The 25,148-nt window shown below is 37.2% G+C and overlaps 1 protein-coding gene across 6 annotated transcripts in view; it reads left to right on the top strand.

Annotated features, from left to right (window-relative positions):
- smarcd3b (SWI/SNF related BAF chromatin remodeling complex subunit D3b) overlaps positions 1-25,148 on the top strand; it is a 53,563-nt gene that overhangs the window by 15,631 nt on the left and 12,784 nt on the right. Inside the window, exons 1-7 of one of the 6 annotated variants that reach the window (XM_087259646.1) lie at positions 5,324-5,684; positions 16,044-16,234; positions 18,390-18,479; positions 19,455-19,532; positions 21,396-21,438; positions 22,167-22,289; positions 22,607-22,729. In XM_087259646.1, the coding sequence (XP_087115772.1) occupies positions 5,607-5,684; positions 16,044-16,234; positions 18,390-18,479; positions 19,455-19,532; positions 21,396-21,438; positions 22,167-22,289; positions 22,607-22,729 (726 nt within the window). In that variant the 5' untranslated portion in view covers positions 5,324-5,606. Of the gene's footprint in view, positions 1-5,323; positions 5,685-16,043; positions 16,235-18,389; positions 18,480-19,454; positions 19,533-21,395; positions 21,439-22,166; positions 22,290-22,606; positions 22,730-25,148 lie in introns of those variants that run through there. The other 5 variants (XM_087259647.1, XM_087259648.1, XM_087259649.1 and 2 more) reach the window with 5 other exon arrangements.

The raw sequence follows: 25,148 nt of genomic DNA, 5'->3' as shown, positions 1-25,148 counted from the left end.
TTGTAACAATGTATGACTGCTGGTATATTATACATATATCAGCATATCATATCTCATCTCACCAAAAAATCATTTCCCACACCACAACTGGCGGTTATTAAGATTTCTGGCAGACTCTGGAGACGTGCTTTCATTTTGAGTAATTGTTTCCTTTGTGCTTCTCCCATAAAGGCTGTGTTATGCAGAGCTCTTGATGTGTTTGACCGATTCACATTATCCTGTTCTCAGCCTCTGTATAAAATCTCCTTCTTGTTAATGTGAAGAGTTTTGATAAATGACCTTTTTGGGCACTTTCTCATTATTCGGCAAACAATGAGCACTTGTGTCTAAACACTTGGGTGTTTTTCCTAATTTAGGCATTTGGTTTGGAAGTTGTTTAGTCTTTATAGTCACAGCCTTCCTTTAGAAACATAGCATAGGAATATTGATGTCTTAATGTTGGAGTTTTCAGCCAGACAATGTGTTAGTAATTTTGGTGATATGTCGAGGCCAGTGGTTTGTCAGTTATGTCCTTGTTAGGACAGGTTTTTCTTCATCTGTGTAAACTGTGTACGCTTCAACAACACTGACTGCTTATGTAAACAGCATATTTCACATTTGTGTTTTTTAAATGCTGTTTGCAAATGTAAAAAACAAAAAGTTATTTTCTGAACTCTGTTAACACTTAAATATAAGAGAAAACACATTTAGGTTTTCCAACTTAAAGTCCCACAATTAATAATTCACCCAAAAATGGAAAGTTGTGGTTAATTTACTCACCCTAAGGCCATCAAAGATGTAGGTGACTTCTTAAGAAGATTTTTTTGATTAAACCACAGCATTGGTTTGTTCAAGCAAACTAATCATTATTTACAACCAGTGTTGGGAGCATCACATTGCAAGTAACATGAGTTACATAATAATATTTCATTTCTAAGTAATGCATTTCATCAAATGATTAAGTTGTAATGGTTTAGTTACTCTTTAAAAAAATGTGCATTCATTCATCCATTTTCTTTTTAGCTTAGTCCCTATATTAATCTTGGATCGCCACAGTGGAATGAACCGCCAACTTATACAGAATATGTTTTACGCTGCAGATGCCCTTCCAGCTGCAACCCATCACTGGGAAACACTCATACACACTATCGTGCTACCCACTGCCCCACCGTGATGCCTTTTTAAAAATGCAATGGAGTTGATTTTTTAAAAGTATCAAACACGTAGCTTTGAACTAGGGCTGCACGATATTCGAAAAATCTGATCTATTTTATTTTGCTGCAGTATATATTGTGATATGAAAACAATTTTGCCAGATGTCTTGAATAGATCTATTTGTGAAAAATTATTTATTTAGATTGGTTGGGTTGCTTTTGTAAGGCTGTGAATCATGGATAAAAATAAAACTTCAAGAATAATTACAAGCAAAAGAAAAACTAATTACTACTACTAATTACAAGCAAAGAAAAAAAAGTAAATAAAGAGTTCTTTATGGTTTTCTGGAGGGTCAAACAGTATTCAAATACAGAAATGTAGTCCTGCAAAATAATATTGTATAGTCTTCGTTGTGTTCAGAAATCAGTCATTTTTTCTTCATTAAAGTTACAAGTGTTTTATGTTATTGCTTTACACTCTTGAAGTGCCTTTCAAACACATGCAAATGAAAAGTTTTACTCTGTTATGGTTATATGTTGCAATGACTCCACAAAATTATGTATACTAAATTGTTGATCGATTATAATCCCAACTTAACATTGCATACCCTGTGATGTGACTATTCCAGACACACACATTGCGATATCAATGCCGAAACTATATATTGTGCAGCCCTACTTTAAACCTTCATTATTCTCTACATATGGCATGTACAGCTTTGGAGTCAGGAAGTTCCCAGAAGATAACATTAAATATATTTTTAAAATAAGACAGAATTATTATTATTTTTTTCTCTTATATATTTTTAAGACTGAAGATAACATGTATATATATATATTTTTAAATCTCAATAAAGGTGTAGGTTATAGTGTGTTGTTAATTGCAGAGCTCCTCTATTTTAATAAAGTTCTGAAAGAGATCAAGTCTCAGCCAGGTATGGAAAATTAACACACAAGAAACTAAACACATTACTTACCATAAAACGTAACTAAGTAACACAACTTTACTTTATTGAAGAGTAGCGCAATATTGTAATGCATCACTTTTGAAAGTGACTTTCCAAAACATTGTTTAATACAGTATTACTTGTAAACATTTTGTTTTATATGACCAAAGTAAATTATCCGGAGATATGGTTATTAATAGTATGTGTTATTCAATCATTCATTTTCTTTCCAGCTTAGTCCCTTTAATAATCAGAGGTCACGACAGTGGAATGAACCACCATTGTATGTATTATAATATGATTAATTATAACATTCGTGTCATTTACAAAATTTTGATTTACACTGTCATCATTTTGCATCTTTGCAGCAACTGACTGAAGAAAATGAAAATACAGAATTAATGAATTCACTTAATTAACATTTATTTGAGTCATCACATTCACATCATGTCTGCATAGGAGCTCACACTAAATCAATGAGCTTCTTTCCCAGCAATAACAAAGTCCTGACATGGAAGGATGGGAGTTAGACTCATCCTATCGCACGTGTTCAGTCTGCTCCATAAGTGCATTTGAGTGGGTGTACATGCAGAAACACCCTACACTTTCTGAAATCACATGTAAAAACACAATAAATTGTACTATCTAAATTCTACAGGGGCGTCACGGTGGTGCAGTGGGTAGCACAGCAAGAAGGTTGCTGGTTCGAGCCCTTGCTGGGTCAGTTGGCATTTCTGTATGGAGTTTGTATGTTCTTCCTGTGTTGGCGCAGGTTTCCTCTGGGTGCTCCGGTTTAGCCCTACAGTCCAAAGACATGCGCATTAAGTGAATTGAAAAATATCGGCCGTAGTGTATGTGTGTGAATGCAAGTGTGTATGGTTGATTCCCAGTTTTGGGTTGCGGCTGAAAGGGCATCTGATGCGTAAAACATATGCTGGAAAAGTTGGCAGCTCATATTTGATGTGGCAACCCCTAATTAATAAAGGAACTAAGTCGAAAAGAAAATTAATGAAATTCTACAGGCATTTTCTCCAGAACATTTGCAGTACTAGTATCAGCTCTTCCATGCCCCAGTACTGGGTGGGAGAACTGTGCCCTAAATAATAATAACTAAAAGTGTAATTGTGTCGGCACCTATAGTCTACGGCAGAGATGCCCAAAGTGGGGCCTGTGGGCCAAAGTTGGCACATGGCAACCTTTTATTTGGCCCGCCATTCCATCTGAAAAGAGAGGGAGAATGACTGGTAGGTGGTTGGGGTTAACGCCTTTGACAGAGATCGTCATTTCAAATTTAAGGTAAACTTTAGTTTCTTTGTTTTATTGCTGAGCTACAAAAAAGCCAACTAAAATTAAATTATTTAATTAAATGCTGGAAATGAATCAGAAAGTGTAAATACTGTCACACGACAGATGCATAAGTTATCTACGGACACATCAAAGTAAGCTCAACTTGTGTATTTAGCATTGAGCTTCTGTTAGAAAAGGGATTTTTATGTTTTTCTATAAGTTCATTATAAAGGGGCGTCACAGTGGCTCTCAGTAGGTAGAACGGTTGCCTCACAACTAGAAGGTCGCTGGTTCGAGCCCCGGCTAGGCCAGTTTGTTTCTATGTGGAGTTGGCATGTTCTCCCTGTGTTCACATGGGTTTCCTCCAGGTGCTCTGTTTTCCCCCACAGTCCAAACACATGTGCTATAGGTGAATTGAGTAACCTAAACTGGCAATAGTGTACGTGTGAAGGAGTGTATGTATGGGTGTTTCCCAGTGTTGGGTTGCAGCTGGAAGGGCATCCGCTGCCTAACTATAGGTATATGCTGGGTAGGCTGGTGGTTCATTCTGCTGTGGTGACTCCTGATTAATAAAGGAACTAAGCCGAAAAGAAAATGAATAAATGGAGTTCATTATAAAATGTAAAAAAAAGATACTAAATTTGTCAGTATGACTTAAAGCCATGTTGTCCAGTTATTTTTAAATATTACTGAATAAATTGGTCTAGGGATTAGTGTGTTTGCCGCTCGTTCCCCTCTCTCTGCTCCCCACACTTGCCTCCACTGTCCTGTGAAATGAAGATTTAAACAACCCTAAGATTAATTATAAATTAAATAAAGGTGTATTTGCCTCCCAGTACCAAACATACCTCATAGAAAGTACATTTCCAGTTCAGAACATGTCTGACACTCTCATACAGGAAAAATATGGTTAATATTTGGTGTAGTTGGATTGATCATTCACATGTTAGTCAACTCACTCACTTAGTAACTGGCTCAGTTTTACATCTCTGCTCTGTGAATTTAGGCAAATTACAATTTTCAGACATTTTTATATAAAAAAAATCTATAATAATCATATTAATAATATGAACGAATTTAAAGTCAGATTGACTGTTTTGCCTTTATTTGTCTCTAAACTTGATTAATCAAATGAATAAGACTACATAAACAAATCAGCTTATAAATGGCATTTATTTGCAATTATTCTCACACACAATAGTAATGTTTGATGAGGCGTCCAGTAAACAGAATAATAATACATGTGTGCACACAAATATGTACACATTAATCTGAATTCAATACAATAATGGAAGGAATGTGAACAAGAGATACAGGCAGCTTTACTGTTTAACATATTTATAGACATTTTTTTCCCTTTATTTTTTATGCCAAGAACAAGTTACATTATTTATACAGAAAATTGACATTTTATTTATAGACATTTTAACAGTGTTTTTAACTAATAATGAGCAAAGGCCCCAATAGCACTGCAAAGCGTAATTCCTCATTTCTCTGAAATCTATCTGTCAGGCACGTCTCTCCCAGAAATGGAGATCAGGCAGTCATCGTGAGCTTTAATTTCACTATTAAACACACAAAGGCTCGGCATTCAGATAGAGCCTCCAATGCTGCCTGAGCCACTATTATTATAAGAGCGTGCAGCTTTTCCTCCATGCTTCTGCTTTAAGGATCCTCCCTCCATTTTTTTGAGAATGAGCATGAGAATGAGGTTTGACTGCAGCAGAGCAGAGGAGGAGGAGGGGTTTGGTTGGCGGCGAGACGAAACTCCAGCTCGGTGGAGCGGCCAGTCAGCGAGCGGTGCCTTATCTACCAATGGAATGCAACAGCTGCGGCAGCCTGTGAGCGCCTCAGCCCAGCCAGTGTGTGTGTGTGTGTTAAAAAGGGGGAGGGGGCGGCGGTTATAGTGGGCCCGCAAGAACCCCCCTGAAAGACCCCCAGCTCTCAACCCCCCGCGTCCACTCGCAGCCGGGCTCCTGAACGGCAGCTCAAGCAAACGTAAGCGAGAGAGAGAGAGTGAGAGAGAGAGACACACAGAAAGAAAGAGAGGGACAGAAAGAGAGAGAGAGAGACTCGACAGAGCAGCACACACAGACAGACTGAAACACACACACACACACACAGAGAGAGAGCAGAAAGTCAGGGAAGTGGAGCAGGAGCCTCGCAGGGGGGTTGAGGAGGTGAGCGAAGGGTGAAAGAAGGGAGAGGGAAAGACAAAAGGCAGGAGAAGCGGAGGGAAATGGCTTCGGAGGAGACCGCTGGAGGAGCGCGCAAAGCCACCAAGAGCAAACTATTTGAGTTCCTCGTCCATGGAGTGGTATGTACACTCTAGCCGTGTGTGTGTGCGTGCGTGACACAGCCTGTGTGTGTGTTTGAGTGATAGCGCTGAACGGTGTCCATGTGAAGGTTATTTCCAGTCCTCCGGATCCCGGCTCCGCGCCGCTCTTCTTGTTAAAGCCGGGGTGGGGAGACGCAAGAGTGCGTGTTTGCGCGTGGAGGAAGAAATACGCGAGAATGAATCGGCGAATGCAAAAAGAGAAGGGCCAAAGGTAGCCACTGGTCACTGGAGGCTGCATGCGTTTGGCAGCGTGCCTGAGGTGACGGACGCTTCCAGTCCGCTCCGTGACTCAATGCACTGTTATTACAACTCCAAAAACACACACCAAGTGCTTCAAGGAGAACATCTACGGTGTGGATTGGCGGGGCTGTTGTCATGCCGTTGATTTAGAAATCTAGCTGGTGCTGGAGCCAGAGGATGCTGTAGTGGCGGTTGTAATTATTACTACTACTAATAATACTATGACATGATGACTGTAGTTGGCCATGTGACAGTGCTCAAGGTTTGATGCAGGAGAGGCAGCGAGGGTCCACTTATTGTCTGAAGCTTTGTGTACATACAGTAGCGGTGTAATCTTTTATTTATGATTAGCAGGGCTTTGTCTAGTCGGAGCAGATCAATCCGAGCTGGAAAAGCGGTTTGTAAAGCTGAATTCTTCTGCTGTTCAGCGTATTGTTTTCTGTTAGTGTCTTTGTGATCTTGTGTTGTTTCTTGCAGTTTTCTGTGAAGCGACCTTGAGTTTTAGAAAAAAAACTGCCAAAATTAATAGTAAAATGTTTATTAAAATGTGTTATTTGTGTTGTATCGTTGATTGGTGTCAGGGTCTGACTGCAGTTTTACCATTGATCTAATTATTATATTCAATTCAGAGATTTGTCAAGTTCTGAGAGATGCTGCCATTCATGCTACTATTCATATGTTTAGGTGCCATCAGATAAACATATATATATATATATATATATATATATATATATATATATATATATATATATATATATATATATATATATATATATATATATATATATATACACACACACACACAATATGTATGTATACACACACACAATTAATATTAGAGTAATTTCTGAAGGATCATGTGACTGAAGACTGGAGTAATGAAGCTGAAAATTCATCATTAAATCAGTGGAAAATTTTAAACCACTATTAAACAGTTCTTTTTTAGTACAATAACATTTCACAATTTTACAATTTATACTGTATTTTTGATGAAATAAATGCAGCCTTGTCGAGCAGGATAAGCTTCTTATAAAACATTTAGAAATCATACCGACCACAAACTTTTGACCAGTAGTGTATGTTTTTTAATAAGAAATATTATGTACACAGTATCCACACACAGTTTAAGCTGCAACATCTTGAGCCATAGATCAGCGTATTATCAGGATTTCTGGAGGATCATTTAATGATGAACACTGGAGTAACGCCTGCTCACATTTTAGCTTTGAATCACAGGAATGAAATACACTTTAAAATATTTTTACGTTGAACAAATGTTTATTCAGATAGTTATATTTCTGAATGTTACGTTCAGTATAAACAATACAACACAAAATAGTTGTTTATGGTTATAATAATACTATAATACAATTATAATACCACCGCTATAATTGAAATAGTGAAACAAATCAAACCTTTGTTTAACGGTTCACTTTAGCTTGTGTTTTTAAATTCGCAAGAGAAGTACTTTCAGGAATGATCTTGATTCATTCACAGACATCTAGTTCACCCTTGGCCTCAGCTCTGCATTGAGCTGCTTTAACTTTTACCACACAAATGCAGATTTTGGATGATGAATGAAGAAAATGATGGTGTTGCCTCTGCAGACTAATTAACCTTGGCGAAGCACTGATTGTTCCTGGACAAATGTTTCCCTGCTCCTTATTTTGGCTTCTTCTATGTCCTCTCCTATGTCTGCCTGTGTTATTCTCCTCTTCATCTTCTAGGTTTCTGGATTCATGTGCTCTCTGGATTACCTCAGTTTGACTTTTGCTACTGTTCACCTCTGCTTCACTGTAAAAACCTGCCATATGAAAGTTATCTGCATATTCTTTGTAACATGACTGTGTATGAGCACAGTTTGAGCTGCAAGAATGTGGTGGTTCAGCCTTGTTCCCAAGGCAAGGAACAGTATGTGCACATCAAGGTTTGCATTTAAGTAACCGTTTGAACAGCTGCGGCTATGAGTGCAATAAATTCCTAAAGTTTATGTATTGAAGAAAACTGGTGCTCAGTAATGTCACAGTTTCTTTGCCATCTCTTAGGTTTGCTTATTTGGCGCATAATAGATTTTCTGTCTGATATATCACATCACATGTGCTGACAGGGCTTGTTAGTTGTTGTTTTTTTTTGCAGTATTTGTTACTTTAATGGTAATCTGTTATATTAGCTCTTTCATTCTTAGGCACAAAATAAGTGCACAGTGTTGGCTAATGACAGACTCAGTCTTACTGTGTATCTGTGTGGATAAATAAAGATGACCTACAGGTCATTTCACTCTAAGAGCGGAAACTCATTCCACTTCACTTTAAAAAGGGGCAAACCATGCTAAAATAAACAAAATTTACAAGTTCAGTTTCTCTTTTATTGTAATAAGCTGTTTGAATTTAAATAATGAAACCAGAATAGGTCAGCAATTATTGACCTTTACCCCATTTTCAAAGCTTCAAAGAACAAATTGGATTGTGAAACATGGCAATATGATTATGAAACAATCAAACAAACTGATTAAGTGAAATGACGCTAAATCAGCCCAAATGAATGAAGACATTTTCACATTATGAAAGTTATGTGCACTAAACATTTAAATTCAGATTGATATTTGTTAACATGTATTCTAAAAAGGATTTTCCAAGGATGTTCCAAGGCCGTGATAAAATTATAAAACAACCATTAAAATTAAGCAGAAACCACTCAATTCAATTTATTTTTTATTTCCCTGTTTTTTTATTATTATATTTGTCTCTGTTGAACCAATATTGCTGCTATCTTGAAAACCTTGATATATCTGGTGGCCACATTTTAAAAGCACACACATTATGTATACACACACACACATATATAATCATGCATACAGTATGCACTCACCAGCTGATTTGACTTTAGTGCAGTGGTTCCCAAAGTGGACAAAAACAGTGGGTCGTTTGGTGATTTACAAAAATCAAATAAATTATATTAAACTATTAGGATTACCATATTTTATCCTAACCCACAGAAGATAAAAATAGTAGTTAATACTCACATAAAAAAACAACAAGCAAAAGCCATCAGCTTTTTCATATTTTTTGTTTATGGTAGATTAACAACACAGCAATAGTGTCAGCTGCAGCAGATGGATTTTATAGCACCAGGTTAAACTTTTGACACCTTTATGGCAATCAAATACATTAAAAATAAATACAGGCCACAGCGGAACATTGAGGATGATCTCTGATTGGCGGTCTCGAAAATTAAACCAAAAATACACTTGTGCTGAAAACATGTCCACATGTTAAAAAAATTACAATTTAAATTATAGCCTATGGTTGCAGACTGTTGCACTTTTTGTGTTTTTATATTGGCCTATTGTTGTGTGTGCAACATTTATATATTTATAACCACCTCTGGCGAATGTGGGGGTCACGAGTCAATGGCATTGTTATTTTTGAGATCGCAAGCTGAAATGTTTGGGAACCCCTGGTTTAGTGAACTCAATGTCATATTAAAGAAAGCACTTTGAGATGAACTGAGCTTTGTGACATTGAACATTGATCTCCTGAAAGTAGCCATTGAAAGATGGATACACTGTCACAAAGGGATAAACATGGTTAGCAACAATACTCATTCAGACAATGTACAGTTTGCAACTGAAATACTCATACCAGAACATAGCCCTAAACAACCAAGAACCAAATGGCCTTTCTTTCCTATTGTGATGCTGAGAATAAACTGTCCTGACCATGTCTACATGCCTAAATGCATGAAGCTGTTGAAGCCATTGGATTGACTGTTAAAAAACATTGAACTCTACACTCTCAGAAAAAGAGGTAGGTGAGCTGTCAGTGGGGTGGTACCCTTTTTAAAGTACACATTTGTACTTAAAGGGTATATATTGGCACCTCAAAAGTATATATTAGTACCTGAACAATTTAAGAGGAACACTTTTTTTGTACTTTTTAGGTACTTATATGAACCCTTGAGGTATTAATATGAACCAGTGATAGCTCGCCTACCTTTATTTCTGAGAGTGTATAAAAGTGGTCAGCGAGTAAACATTTATTCATTCATTCATTCATTTTCTTTTTGGCTTAGTCCCTTTATTAATCTGGGGTTGCCATTGCGGAATGAACCGCCAACGTATCCAGCATATGTTTTATGCAGCAGATGCAACCCATCTCTGGGAAACATCCATACACACTTATACACTACGGACAATTTAGCCTACCCAATTCACCTGTACCACATGTCTTTGGACTGTGGGGTAAACCGGAGCACCAGGAAACCCACGCGAACGCAGGGAGAACATGCAAACTTCACACAGAAAAGCCAACAGACCCAGCCAAGGCTCGAACCAGCGACTTTCTAGCTGTGAGGCTACAGCACTACCTTCTGTGTCACCGCGTTGCCCCAGTGAACATTTAAAGTTTGGAAATAAAATAGGTCGAATACATCATGTGATTAACAAAATTGTATATTGTGTGTTAATATATAATTAAGTACATAATGAACTGCTGCCATGAGACTTTAAATATCATTTAATATATTAAATATAATAGAGGAGGCCTTGGAGTTGCCCCTGATCCACACCACTTTCAAAATTTAGCTTACATTGAGTTCTCCGACTGCAATTCTTCATGTAAACACATCATTCAGTCTGACCAATTATAAACTGATTCATTGTTTGAATGTCAGTGTGGCTAATGTAAACACTTGCAGTTAGGTTTCACGAGTGAATTAATATAGTTATGGAGGTCTATCCAGTCAGATGTTTGTGCAGTCTTCATATATTACCAGAAAGCAGAGAAGCTCCGGTGGGACGTGCGTGCTCCTGAGCAAAAGAAGTTGTTTATCAGCCGGAATCGAGCAGAAGTGCTCATCAGTCAAAGCTGATTGACAGCTCAAACACCGGCGGCCTCTCTGAAGTGCAAATCCACATGATGTGACTGCAGAAAAAAAATTCCAAATGAAATGTTTTCCTTCCTACCGGCATCCAAATTTATATTCAAAGTGGTTTGTGAACAAAGCAGCCAAACAGAGAGAGACAGCAAAGGACAGTAATTGTTTAAACTATTTTAAGTGGTGCATTTCAGGACTATTGAAATGTTGAGGTTTTTTTTGTTCCTCTGTGCACGCGTGTGAACCCACCACTCTAATAACAAGAGCAATCTGATGAAAGGCTCTTTTATTTTTCTCGAGCTCTTATACCTGATCATTTCTCTCTGCTGGTCAGTTGTTCCTTTGTTAATGCGCTAGTGAGACAGCTCAGCGGTAGACACAAACAGTTAGATAGAGTGTCTGCAGGATTCAGGGCATAAAGAAACGTTAGACCTGCAAGAATGTGGCTTCATCAAATGCTTAATATCTCATTGTTAGTCATTGTCTTTCATTACATTGCGATTCAATGCTCTCTGCTCAGCATCCTCTTATTTCACAAGTTCACTTCACCTGCAGACAAAACGCAGCTCAAGCACGCGTGATGTACCTGCTAAAGATGCATATCGCAATCACTTCCTTTGTGTAAATGAAACACAAAGCCATCTACAATCAGCAGTCAGTTGTTACTCACACATTAGTTCTACATTCCACATCTGAGCAGTTCAATACGAGCCTTTCCTGTTTGACTGAAGTGCAAAGAGTTTTCTCACACTACAGCCACAAGTTAAAGTAATGCTCTTTAACATATCTATGCCATAGGATTTGTTCATGCCGTGAGAAATGGAGATTTAGGTCTTTTTCAATGGCTCAATTGCTTAATCAGAGCTGATTTTTATAAAAACTAAATAGTGGCCCTTCACTAGATTACTAGGATAACTCATACACGAAGAACAGGCTTGTTGGAAATACCTGACTGAGAATACGTAATCAGAAATCAGTCCAGAAAAGTTTTCCATATAGAGATAGATAGGGGAGGCAAACATATTCAATTACAAATCATAGACGTTAGCTATGTTTCTATCCAAAGATGTTTTTTTATGCACATTTTCAAAACTTATACGCATCTTGGCGTTTCCATCAACCATTTATTATGTGCATAAAAATAGGTGGATGGAAACTGGAAAATGTTAAGGAGTTTTGTAGTATTTATTTGTAGAACTGTTTGTAAGTAATCCTTTATTTGTTGAAAATGTTTCCCTGTATATATCATATGTGAAAAGGAACAAAAGTTGTTGCCTCATATTGCCCTGTAGTGTTGATTTTACTTAGACACTGCAGTAAAACATATGTTTAAGTGCTTTTTTATATTTTCCAAATAAATGTAGATTGAAGCATGTATTTCCTTCGGTTGCAGCTATAAGCTTTGCAAGACAGGAATGAACTGAAGATTTTAACTTGAGATTTTCATTAAACTTATGCATTTCACAGGACGTTTATCTTAAAATAAATTAATACATGTGTATGAGCATAATTCAAAGCGATTTTTAGGACAGTTCTGCATTTTTTACTCATGATCCCACTAGACATGGGATGATAACCGCTCTCAAGGTATACCACGATTTGGAAAAGTCAAGGTTTTAAAACCGCCACAATCTTCTGCTATACAGTTCCTACAGTATATTTTTTGATTTACATTTTTAAAAAAAAGTTTTTTTAGGACAACAGAATCTTCAGCTGAGAAGATCTCCAAAGATGACATTTAAACTGTAAAGCAAGCAGTGTTTTTGAAACTAATAAAGACAGTAGAAGTCAATGATTGATTTGAATTATTGTTTACTGCTCCAAAATATCTTTAATAATTCTTAAAATATATTGTCTTCAAAGGAGAAAAGGTTTTTGTTTTTTACTCTGACATTTAAAAAACCCATATTTTAGAGCAGTAATCACAACCATCAACCTGTGAAACTGTGATATTTTTTATCCTCGGTTATCATACCGTCAGAATCTTATACGGGGTCCATGCTTATCACACACATGCTTATATGTGACTGCATAAGCGTCTGTGTGATTTCAGGTATTGAAGATCCTTTTCTTGCTAAAATAAATGGAATGGAAATTATTGTAATGCAATAATGTAATCTGTGAATTAGATTGTATTTTCTGTTGCATTTTTTACTGCCATGTATTACTACAGTTTTGTCTTGAGATTCAGTGTTTTGTCGTTTATCCCTGCCTGTCTTTTCTTTTGCATCTTTTCCCTGAACATGTTTGATGTTTTGTTGTTTGATATAGCTACTGATTATCTCATTGATTGAACTCATATTCATATTTTTCTCACTTAAAATAAGCAGAGCGAACTTACTACAGTACACTTTTTTTGTCAAATATGAATTTATAGTTTGTTTTTTAAAGGTTGAATTGCTGAATACCTCCTCAATTGTAATTTGCTTTGGACAAAAGCGTCTGCTAAATGACTATATGCAAAAGCTGTCTGTGTGTTTGGTCTGTCTCTCCAAAGTCATACCTCTGACATACTCTTAAGTTGCCTGTCTATTTTTCCCACAATCCTTTACTTTTGTTGTACCTTACTAAAGAAATCCCCTCTATTAATCTATGGCTGCTCCTTCTTTTATTATTTCTTATGTATTTTCTTATGTTTTTCTGTCATTCCTAATAAAATTTTATTGTTTTTTTCTTGGCAGGCTTATATTGTGGGCTGTAATATATTATGAATTACTTCAGCAGACAGCTAAGGGTACAGATTAGTAGTTATTGTTCTCGTAACCCCCCCCCCCCCCCCCCCCCCCCCCTCTATTTACTATGTACTTTTTTCTACATTCTATTATATCAGTGGCTTCTTGATTTTTACATCTTAGGTCTGGGACACACCAAGCCGTTGGTTGCCTATTAGTTCTCATTAGTTAGTTCAGTGTGTTCCACATATCGCTGGGTTAATGTCAGATTGAGTTGGCCTTATTCAGCATGTTGGCATTGCCTGAAAAGAGTGCCCTGATTGGTTGTTCAGCAACAGACCAGAGTGTGAAAGCAAACACTGAAGTGATGTATCCAATTCAAATAAAGAAGAAACACAAATAAGCTGGCTGTAAAGTCACTACATTTCTCAAATATTTGTAAACAATATGGATTATTAGATTATCAGACCTATTTGGAGGAGCGCATTCCTTTGATGTAAGTGAAAATGACTCACTTTGTGCCCATTTTACCTTCTGGTTTCATTTGTGTAAAGAAAAAAACGACTAATTCCCCCTGCTGGTGCAGAAAGACGCATCCTCTCATGCAGGTGCAACATTCGCTTTCTTGGTTAAGGTGGCTGCCGTCTGTTTGGTGTGTTCTCGCACAGTATTTTGGTCCTGACAAAAGTGGTTTTCTTCGGCACTAGTTGTTTGGCGTTGGCTTGGAGTGTTCTGGCACATAACCATCCAGCCATCCTGGTTGTATATCATATGAGTATTTCCTGGAGAGAAGTGTTTTTTCATCTTGTGTTTCAGAGCAGCTTCATCTTTGAGTATCTCTTTCATATTGCATTACATACATAGAACATGAGCGTCTGGTGTGTCTCTGTACTTTGTTCAATTCTGTAAAATATTTATGCTACTTTAACATCTTGGGTACACCATGTTTGGTAAAATCCTCATTAAATTTAATATGCAATGTAATAAATTATTACTAAACAAAAAATGTAATTAGCTTTATTACCATGAATTACATTTGTAGGAATTTGCAAAGCACTGCAGCTGCAGCAACATATGCAGCAACACATGTGTGGGGATGAACATAGATTATTAAACAAGTAATCTGTAAATATGTCAGTATATTATGTTAATCACATCCTATTTGTGCCATTTAACTTTTTCAACTTTTTTTTATTCATAGATAGTAAATGATTCCTTTAAAAACAATTTTTCTGCAAGATCTTTTAAAGATAAACATATGTCTTTCTGAAAAAAAGGAGCTTTGTTAGTGCATGGGTATAACAGAGTGAGGCCTCACGCTTTTCAAATATGAACACAGAATATGACAAAGCTTGGGTTGTATAGCGAAAAGATAAATAATACTCTGGAAACTGTTCTCTCTGATGTAATCAGTTTTGTTTTCTTTACATTGCTACTGTTTCAGTTTGATTGTTGACATGCATTTACAAATTGATGGAATTGCAAAGGGACTGCAAACAGAGAAAACAAATTTTGCATTCACCAGAGCTAGAGGTGCTTGTTACATTGTAGATGTTCAACTCCTGTCACTCAAAATCAGTCAAGATTAAGGTTTTGAATTAATTGCATGTGTTAACACTGACTGCCTTAGATGCTCAGCAGGATCACTGTGTGATGAATGTGTTCATTCAGTATCATTGTGGGAGTTAAAGGGTCTAGGGAGGAAATGTTGCCACAAAATGTTATGTTTTTTTTTTCATTTAATGAAAGAAACAATTATAAGTTGTTTGATTTTTCAATAGAGTAAATCTCTTAAAGAAGAGTATTCAGGGCACTGTTTAGTCCTGCTCTAATGTACGTGACTCTCCTGTGTGCTGACTGCTTAGTTGTGAACATACTATTCTAATACTCATGTTTCCTGTTATGTCAATTAAAGTAAGTTGTTTAAGTGTTCTTTCTTTGTAATTAAAACCTTGGATCATTCTAATATAGAGTAACGACCTAATGCAATTAAATTGCAGCTGTAAGGGTCTAATTTGACGGAAATACTTCATACACTATATTCATCACACAGAAAACATCCCCATACACATTACCCTAACTCACTAACCCACTCACACATTTCAGGCTGAACAAAGTCTTTTGCAGGTAGGCTACACATCTCTTTTCCGCACTCATGTGTCGATCCTCCAGCCTGATCTCACGAGGAAACATAACTATTTTACGTTTTGTCAGTTTAGTGGCTAATTCATACAAGTTCAATCGTACAAAAATTTACAATTTTAAAAAGGAGGTGTGGCACCCAACCTCACCATTTGAGGTGTGTGTGTGTGTGTGTGTGTGTGTGTGTGCAGCTGCTTCTTCTGTACTAGTCTGTAAGAGGAGTTTTAACAGAAATCTTTAATTCTTAATCTTAAATTGAACTCTGAACCTTCAACGTGACATTTATTTGAAGGCAAATATGCACTGTTAGTTCTCTACTAGTGATCTTGTGTTAGGTATTAGTGATCAGTATGTTAATTATATAAATATCTCCACCTCACCTTCTTATTTTTTGTCATTTTTTTTTCAGCGACCTGGCATGCCATCAGGAGCACGAATGCCACATCAAGGGGCTCCAATGGGGCCTCCAGGACCACCATATGGAGGAAGTCCTGCTGTCCGGCCTGGACTTACCAATCAGTCCATGGAGGCCAGTCGCAAACGGCCCAATCCTTCACAGCAGCAGATCCAGCAGCAGGCCGTACAGAACCGAAACAGAAAGTGAGTATAATACGACATGCTCAAGAAGATCCTATAAAGATACAGTAAATTTAAGCATATTGTGCCTTGTTTGACTGAGCTACAGTACAGTATAGTAATGTATGATTCGGTATGGGTCACCCTGATCTGGCTTGTGTACCCTTAAGGCTGATTTATACTTCTGCTTCTGCAGCCTGCGCGTGGACGCATTGCCCTCGCCGTGGCTGACACTGACACGCACTCTTTTTAAAATGTAACTACATGTTGCAACGACATGTAACCCAAGCTCTGTTATTGGTAGGCTTGGTAGTGCTGACGAGTGTGGGTGGGACCGAGAGCTGTGGGAAACCGTTTGAGTGAGTGTTTACAAGTTTTGAGTTCTATGTAGGAGCATCACGTGGAAAGTTTTGTTTTGTGTTTACCTTATTATTAAAGCTGTTGCACGTTCCCTGGTTCCTGCTTCAAAATGAGCGAGTTTAAGCTACTTCTACAAGAAGGTAGCGTTCAGAAAAAACAACACCAGCGAAGAAACTCTACACAGAAGAAGATAAAAACCCACTGCCAGCTAGAGTTTCGGAAGTGTTATTGCAGAGAAACACAAACAGCGTGCAGAAGTATAAAGCCGAGGCAAGCGTATGCACCATGGATCACGCCGATCACTCAGTGCAGAAGTATAAACCAGGCTTCACTCAGTTGATGGTTTGTTTGACAGAAAGTTGCATCAACGTCATTTTTACTCAATGACAATAGCCATGCAGCTGTAGCAACATATTGACACAACAATGAAACATATTGCATATTTTTCATGCCCAAATTCATTATTGCAAATGTAGATGTGTGACAAGCACATGCAAATAAAGAGAAGTAGGAGCACCCTCACTCGTTCCAGTGGAACAACAATGGAGTACATACAGCAGATTCTGTTCTTACTTTTAGGCATGTGGCTGTTTGTCCCAAGAAGATGACAAGCTATGTTTGAGCTCGGGTTGAATAATTTTTTTTTTTTTGCAAGATTGTAAAAAAAAAATCTGTAAACGTTACAATTAAGAAACATTTTTACAGTTAACATATACTGAGAAAAGTTACATATAAAAATGTGATAAACATTGTTTATCAACATTAGATTTAACACAAAACTCTGATGTACATAACTGATATAGGGAAAAAATTCTCAAGACTGATAACATATGCCTTCATTATCATCTTGTAGTACTACTGAAAAGTCCTGATCCTAACCTGTATCTCCACAGCAAAACCACACAGTGGTTGGTGTTTTCTGAATCAGTAAGAAATTGTGAGTTCACCGACTTTTAGTTCATCCCTTCAACCCAGATGTCACAAATTGTCATCCGGGTTTCAGTACACTTAATTGGTCCAAATTTTCATACCACACACAGTTGCTGTAGATTAGTCATCAACATGTCTTTAAAGAGTGTCATGTTTAATGTGGAGAAATTAAATGGTTGTTGCTGGAATTTGGGTTGGACATTTTTTTATTTGTGTATTTCATATGATTTCATTTGCACTGTTTGATCTTGGGTGCCGTTTTTCTATCACAGGCTTGATCCCATATGAACCAAGCTTATTTCTTGTAAATCACTATAATTTCCCTAATTCTTTCAGTGGGGTCACTCACTGCTCTTGTAGCACAAATCTGTCTGACATATGTCTTAGTTTGCACAGTGGCAGTTTAGTTTCAGATAATCTGATCTGTGGAGTCTTCAGTCTGCTGGACAACCACTGACTGAGCTGTTGTGACAGAAAAAGGCCCACTCACTGACAAATATTGTACATGATACTTGTTTCTTCTTTTGTTTTTCTCGCTCTCTCTCTCTCTCTTTCTGAATCAGCTTCATTGATTCACATTCTTGCTCATTCTGTCTCTCGACCTTGTCTGACACATTAGTGTAACATTATATTGCATTGTCTAGAAACCTCCTGGCTCACATCAGACTAATCAATGCAATAGCTGTGTGTGTGTGTAATAACAAGGCCCGGCATTTCAGATGCTTTGTCCTCTAGTTCTGCTGTTTCTTGTACAACTCCCTTAATGTCAGTTTTTTGTCTTTAGCTATTTATAATGTGTCATCAACGTATTCAGAAATTCTAAACTTGCACAAAAACTGCACACACACACTCCGTTTCCTGTAATGACGGACCCTTCAAATGCCATCAGGAAGCCTGTTGGATTTCCTGGACCAAATGAGATGCCAGGGAGGCAGATGGACTTGAGAGAGACCCAATCAGATCCCACACTTGGATCAAAGTAGGAGTTTATTCTGCTGCATGATGGATTCACACGTTTGATCCCACCCTTGCCCAGAGCCTTGACCCCTTTACCCGAGCACATCTTGTCCCCAAAAAGACCTCTCCCTAACAAGGATTGCCCACCCTCACCTCTGATTTACCACAAGCTTGATGTCTGATGGTTACTATTAAAGATTATTCCTTTACAGCAGTGTTTAAATTCAGTTGTAGACCAGCCAATCTCCTTTTGTTTGACCGCTGAGTCAAACACTTTAAATGGTTTTAAAGGTTTTAAAGCTTAATTTAGCATGACTGTGCTTGCGTCTGCTGTTGCATGGCATGATGACAGATGTAGTATGTGAGAGATTGTTTTAAGGTTGTGACGCACCAAGCCATCAACAACAGTACTATACCAACTGTAACAGTAAATACCAAATCTCAAATTCATTGCTTGTTTTTATCATTTTGCTTCTTATTTTTGTGCCTCGTGGCTATTTTGTTAAACTAAACAACCAGTCAGAGCTACTTCTCACCAACAGCTCAACTGTTTCTTTATGCTGAATCATTTCAAATGTTTTTGACATGAGCCAGACTGGAGTCAACATGTGGAATACACTGCAAATACTAGCCTGACAAAACGTTCAACACTGGCTGACCATTGGCTTGGTATGTCACAGCTCTTATTAATGATGCCAATTAGCGTCTCAGCTTTTACACAAATATCTAAATATTTATTGAGTCAAGCTTCTGATTTTTTCTTCTATTGTTTAGTTGACAGTAGACATGTAGACAAATTTGTTGGTACCCTTCTATATATTTTCTGAAAACTTGAAACTGACAATTGAAATCCATCACTTTTTATTCTGTATTTATAGTAATGCAAATCAGACTTTGCTTATTATATTATTGAAAAAGGCATGGACAAAAAAAGTTTAGACCAAAAATGAACATTTCGTCTTCCTTTACTCTTACTCGATTTCTTCTTTTTAACAAGGTTTTCTGATGAATGTTGGGGAAAGACATCCATACTAAGAAAAAAGTGGAGTACTCAAACAGAAAGAAACTCAAACAGGTTTGGAACAAATGAATGGAGAGTACATAATGACATAATTTTAACAAGCAATGTATGTAATTCTTGATAGGACTTCTGCAACATCAAATACCCATGTGAATGACACTGAGCCTTCTGACCTTTAGCAGTACATTTAGCTTCAGAATGTCTTGATAGTTTTGAGATTTCATTGTCCTGCACAGTTTCTTGGTACCCTGTGCTAGATGCAGCAAAGCAGCCCCAAATATAATCAAGCCTCAACCGTGTTTCACATTAGGTATGTTGTTCATTTCTTTGAGCTATTTTTTTAGCCTTTGAACATAGCGCTTATGCGCCTTGCCAAAAAAACTCCAGTTTTGTCTCATCCTACCGGAGGACATTTTCCCTGAAGCATTGTGCCTTGTCAAAATGCATTTTAGCAAATTTCAGTCTGACATTTTTAGGTTTTCTTCAAGCGTAGTCCTTCTGGATTTTCATCCATGGAGCCTGCTGTTGCTCAAAAAGCAATGGAGTCTATCATCAGACACTGATATACCTTGACTTTAAAGTTTAGCTTTTATGTCTTGAGAACATTTCCTCTGCTGTTTCTCTAAAGTTAGCAAAATCCTTTTGATCATTCTGGACTTAGTTCACTACAGTTTGGGCAGTTGGCTACAACTGCAGTCTGTTGAATCTTAACCTGCAGCACTAGACACAGGAAAATCAAGCTGCTTGGAGATGGTCATATTGGCTTTACCTTTTACATGTTTATGATGATTTCTTCTGGATCCTCTTAGACCATTGTCCCCTTTGTTTTCTCTGATCAATGTAGTGCTGTGCACACAATGAAACCAAGCTGCAGAGTCAGTGCTTTTCTTCATTTTATGAATGACTGATTTCAAGATTGAATACATGTAAAATTAGCCAAACATTTAATCTGAAACATCGTCGTCATCATCACAACTTATTGCTTTTCAGGGGTACCAACAAATCTGTCCAGAGCTTTCTGCAGAATAAACAATAATTCACGTCTTTTCATATATTCTTTGCATTGCTCTGATTTATGAAACACATGCAGCGATACATTAGAGTTGCTCTCAGTTTCATCAGTTTTCAGGAGAATTGAAGCACACAGAGAAAAAAAAAATACCTTTGAACTGATCGAGAAGAAAAAATGTGCTTGTGTGGTTTTTACTAATACTGTTGTACCAGTACTGACCTGACACGGCTCATAGACTCACTAGTTCTACATGTTTATTGTAACATTGAGATTCTCATTTTAAACTTTCATTGTTTATTTGAAAGTCTCACAGTGTTTGTACTTTTGTTTGTTATAGTTGGTGGTTACCTGTATGTATTGTACTAAACTGTTTTTTGAGAGTCAAAAGCACATGCCAAACAATACTTATCCTTGAGTACTTTTTTATTTCTGTCTAGTCAATATAGTTTCGTTTTGACCAATGTAGCTGTCTGCTAGCATTTTCTACATTTAATGTCTTTAAAAATTAAAAATAAACACACAGGCGCAAGAAGACCACAGCATCATTGTAGGTTTAAGAAAAAACATTTGCTTTAAGAAAAAGAAGACACTCGTACACAACCATATTCACACCTGTCAGATCCTGTGACTCTTCAAAATTCAACTTATGCAAGTTTAAGCAGCAACGATTCTAGTAGATTCTAGTAACATCTTCTGTGCCAATGGTTGCCAGCACCATCTGGGCTGGCGTTGCACGCACACACACACACACACACATTCACGCTCACACCGGCTTTCCCGCATCCTGGACCAGCCCCAGAATTTTAGCAGATGTCCCGGGTGCTCCACTGTCAGTCTCCATAGTAACATCTTGTGTTTTTTTTCTGCCTTTCCTCTCCGTTTCCCCTTTCTCCCTCTTTCTGCAGTGCCAAGAGGAGGAAGATGGCTGATAAGATCCTTCCACAAAGGGTGAGTAAGAGATCTGAGCCTTTTCATTGCTTTCATTGGTTCGGCTGAGGGTTTTTTTGTGTGTGCGTAAATGTGCAGGGATGAAGATGCATGGGTGTGCACGTCTGTTCTCCATCTCGGCCTTTTAGAGGGGCGGTATACTCGACCAAACAAGCGACATGATGGAGCGAAATGTTTTCGGAGGGTCTTTGCACTCAGTAATTGTCAATCAGACAATAGAGGCATTGTACACTCTAAACTTAATACATTAGGCCTTTTTCAAAAATATATTGTAGAGAGTCTAAATTATCTCTTGATTATATTTGTTATAGATAATGTCAGCTATCAAATGTGTTTCACATTTGTACATTTTATTTTAAATAAATCTACAACTGCAATACAGCTGTCGGCTCATGATTATATGGCTGTTGGTTGAAGACTATAATTGGTCATTTCATCTCAGAAATAGGGTTTAAACACTGCTCATGGACGATTCTGTTCTTAGTTATTTATAGTCACTACGAAATGGTTGTGTTGGATAAGATAAGCAACACTATGTGTGTGTGTGTTATCAGGCCATATACATTGATACAACTCCAGTGGAGGGGCCAGATGCATTAGTCATTCACAAAACACTCAGTCTGTCCGCAGTCCACAGAACATGAGCAGACAATACTACAATGGTTTGAACTTCATTATCAGTGCTCCCATTTGCAAAAAGAGCTTTTGTTGAATTTCTTTTTTTCCAGATTCGTGAGCTTGTTCCAGAGTCACAGGCATATATGGATCTGTTGGCATTCGAGCGCAAATTAGACCAGACCATAATGCGCAAACGGGTGGACATCCAAGAGGCACTTAAGAGACCCATGAAGGTAGATTCATATGTCTTTTGAATTTCACCTACCAGAATCCAATTAAAAACGTGTTTGCCTTTGCCCTTTTGTTTAACTATAAATAACACTTGTTAAACTTGGGACAGTAATTCTCACCCTCAGTTTATTTGCCTTTTTAAAGATTGCTTGCATAAATCAAAGTGGTACACCACCAAACAATGTAAATGAGAATAAAATGAGGCTGTTTTGAGTCAATACAGCCTGTCATATTTTACCAGTTTTTAGCTTAAAAGCATTTCCTCAAACATAATGAATCTGAGTTCAGATTTTCAGCTCTCTTCTTTTTGTATTTGAAGCAAAAGCGTAAGCTGCGTCTCTACATCTCCAACACGTTTAACGCTGCCAAGCCTGATGCAGAGGACTCTGAAGGCAGCATTGCATCTTGGGAGCTGCGTGTGGAGGGCAAACTGCTAGATGATGTGAGTCAATTCCTCTTTAATCGATAATGGTGTTTTAAGACCTACTTTAAAGCACAGAGGTGCTGGTGCTTCTTTATTTGGGGGGAAAGTAGCGCATATAAACCGTTTGATCACAAGATTTTGTGTCTGACATCATACCTCGTGAATGGCAGTTATGTGGATTTTAAACGGGTGAGGTTAAATTTACTCTGCCAGGCTCCGAGTCTTGACCACAGACATGTGCCTCGCTTACCAGTGAGATCATTTCCCAGCCTCCATCCAAACACACATGCCAGACTGTTCTGTGGGTCCATTGACTATGCCTGTTTTTTCCTTTTCTGCTCCTTTGATAGTTCAGTGCATATCTTAAAGGAAAATGTTCAGCTAATTGCATCGGACATTCTGTCGACATCATTTGAGGCATGCTTTTATTTTCAACAGGACATTTTAACCAAAAAAGCATGTTTCCTGTAATGTGCTTATAATGGTAGTCAAGCAGGCTCCCAAAATAAATGTTTAAAATATGTGCACACTTTTCAAATGTACTGTATAATAATAAACCATGAATATTTTACATGTTAGACTGGCTTGAAAGAATCATTTACCATTCCAGTCACTGTAAGTTACCAGGAAGGGACGTGACATAACTATTCATGAAGTGCTGTTTATGTGGAGCAAACTCCACCAACAGGAATTGTGTTTGTAACCAATAACCAAAGTTTACTGCTATCAGGCTGTCTTTAATTCTCAGTAATGTTTTTTTTTTTTTTACAATAACCTAAAATCTGCTTATTGGTTTCCATCAGAACCATTATTAAACAGAAGTCTGGCAAACTGAAACTGAGGCTCACTGCATGTTTATTTCCCTTCATCTCCAGCTACAAATGCACTGGAGCATGACCGAACATTCAAACAAAGTATAAAAAATGGCAGTAAATAAAAGCAAGTAAAAAATAACTTTGACCTTAATGATGATTTTTATGATAATAAGATAATGTATTGTTGCTGTTTTAAAACAGGGGTGTCCAAACTCAGTCCTGGAGAGCCAGTGTCCTGGAGAGTTTAGTTCCAACCCTAATCTTACTAGATATCAGGGTGTCCGCGGGGTTTTAAAAAGTCTTAAGTTGACTGATCTTTTTTAAACAGGTCTTAATTTTTCTTTGTTTTTGTATAGCCACCCAATCTAGTCAGTCACCAACAATCCATGTCCATTACACTTAACTTTTTATTTAACTGTAAATATTTTAACTGTATTTACCATTATGGATTAATTATTTTCCTTATTATAACATTTGTTTAAAGGCTCTCTGTGTATTTACTGCTAAGGACATTGACCTGGACAGACTGTTTTGCATACATTTAGTTTATTATAGTTTTTAAAACTTTTAAAACATTTGTTTTTTTTATTTTAAAGAAAGTTTATTTTGAGAAAAAAAGTATATGTTTACAACTAGAGCTTGCTTGTTTTGACACAATATTTAAACTATTTTGCTAAGAAATATCTTATATCTTATATTTTATTATTATTATTATTTTAATAAAATTATTATTGCATTATTAAATATTTTTGATAGGGAAAATAAAAATATTTTCCATCTGGGCCATTCGAAAAAAAACTACTAAGCATTAAGTCCTCTATGAGTCTAAAATTTCATTCATAATGGTCTTAAAAATGTCTTAAAATGTTTTAAATCTAACTTGGTGAAACCTGCATAAACCCCGACATATACTAAAAACTTCCTGGCAGGTGTGTTGAAGCAAGTTGAAAGTCAACGTAACAGGACACCGGCCTCTCCAGAACCGAGTTTGGACACCCCTGTTTTAAAATAATCTACTGATCTACTTACTAATAATCTGAAATACTTGCTAATGTACTATACTATAAAAAACTTTTAAACACCTCAAATAAAATTAACTGAGGGATTTGTAACACTTAAATTTAAGAAACAATTCACACCATTGGCGACCACCTTATTATCTGACTATTATTAATATATTAACAGTTTATTAGCACTTATAAAGCATGATCTTGTTGTACATCAATAATCCTACCCAATACCTAACCCCAACTAGCTTACTAACCATTATTAAGCACCTTAAATACAGGATCCGTAAGGGATGGAGGGGAACATATGATTTCCCAGTAATGGCATTATTGTTGAAGCTGTGGTCAAATTAAAGTGTCGTCTGAATTGGCACCAGATTCAAAATGAAGCAACCACTACTGGATTATGTGTTGGGAGACATTGAAAGATAAGGAAGAAGTAAGGGGAGCATGAGTTTGCTTCCAATCTGCAGCAAGGGGCAGTGGATGAACTAGACCATTGTTTCTCAACCACGTTCCTTGAGGACCACCAACAATGCATCTTTTGGATGTCTCCTTTGTCTGTCACACCCATTACAGATCTTTCAGTCTCTGCTAATAAACTGATTACCTGAA

Source organism: Danio rerio, chromosome 7 (assembly GCF_052040795.2).
Source record: "Danio rerio strain M-AB ecotype USA chromosome 7, GRCz13ab, whole genome shotgun sequence".
Lineage (NCBI taxonomy): Eukaryota > Metazoa > Chordata > Actinopteri > Cypriniformes > Danionidae > Danio > Danio rerio.
The sequence above is the reverse complement of the archived record's forward strand: the minus strand, read 5'-3'. Positions and strand labels throughout refer to the sequence as shown.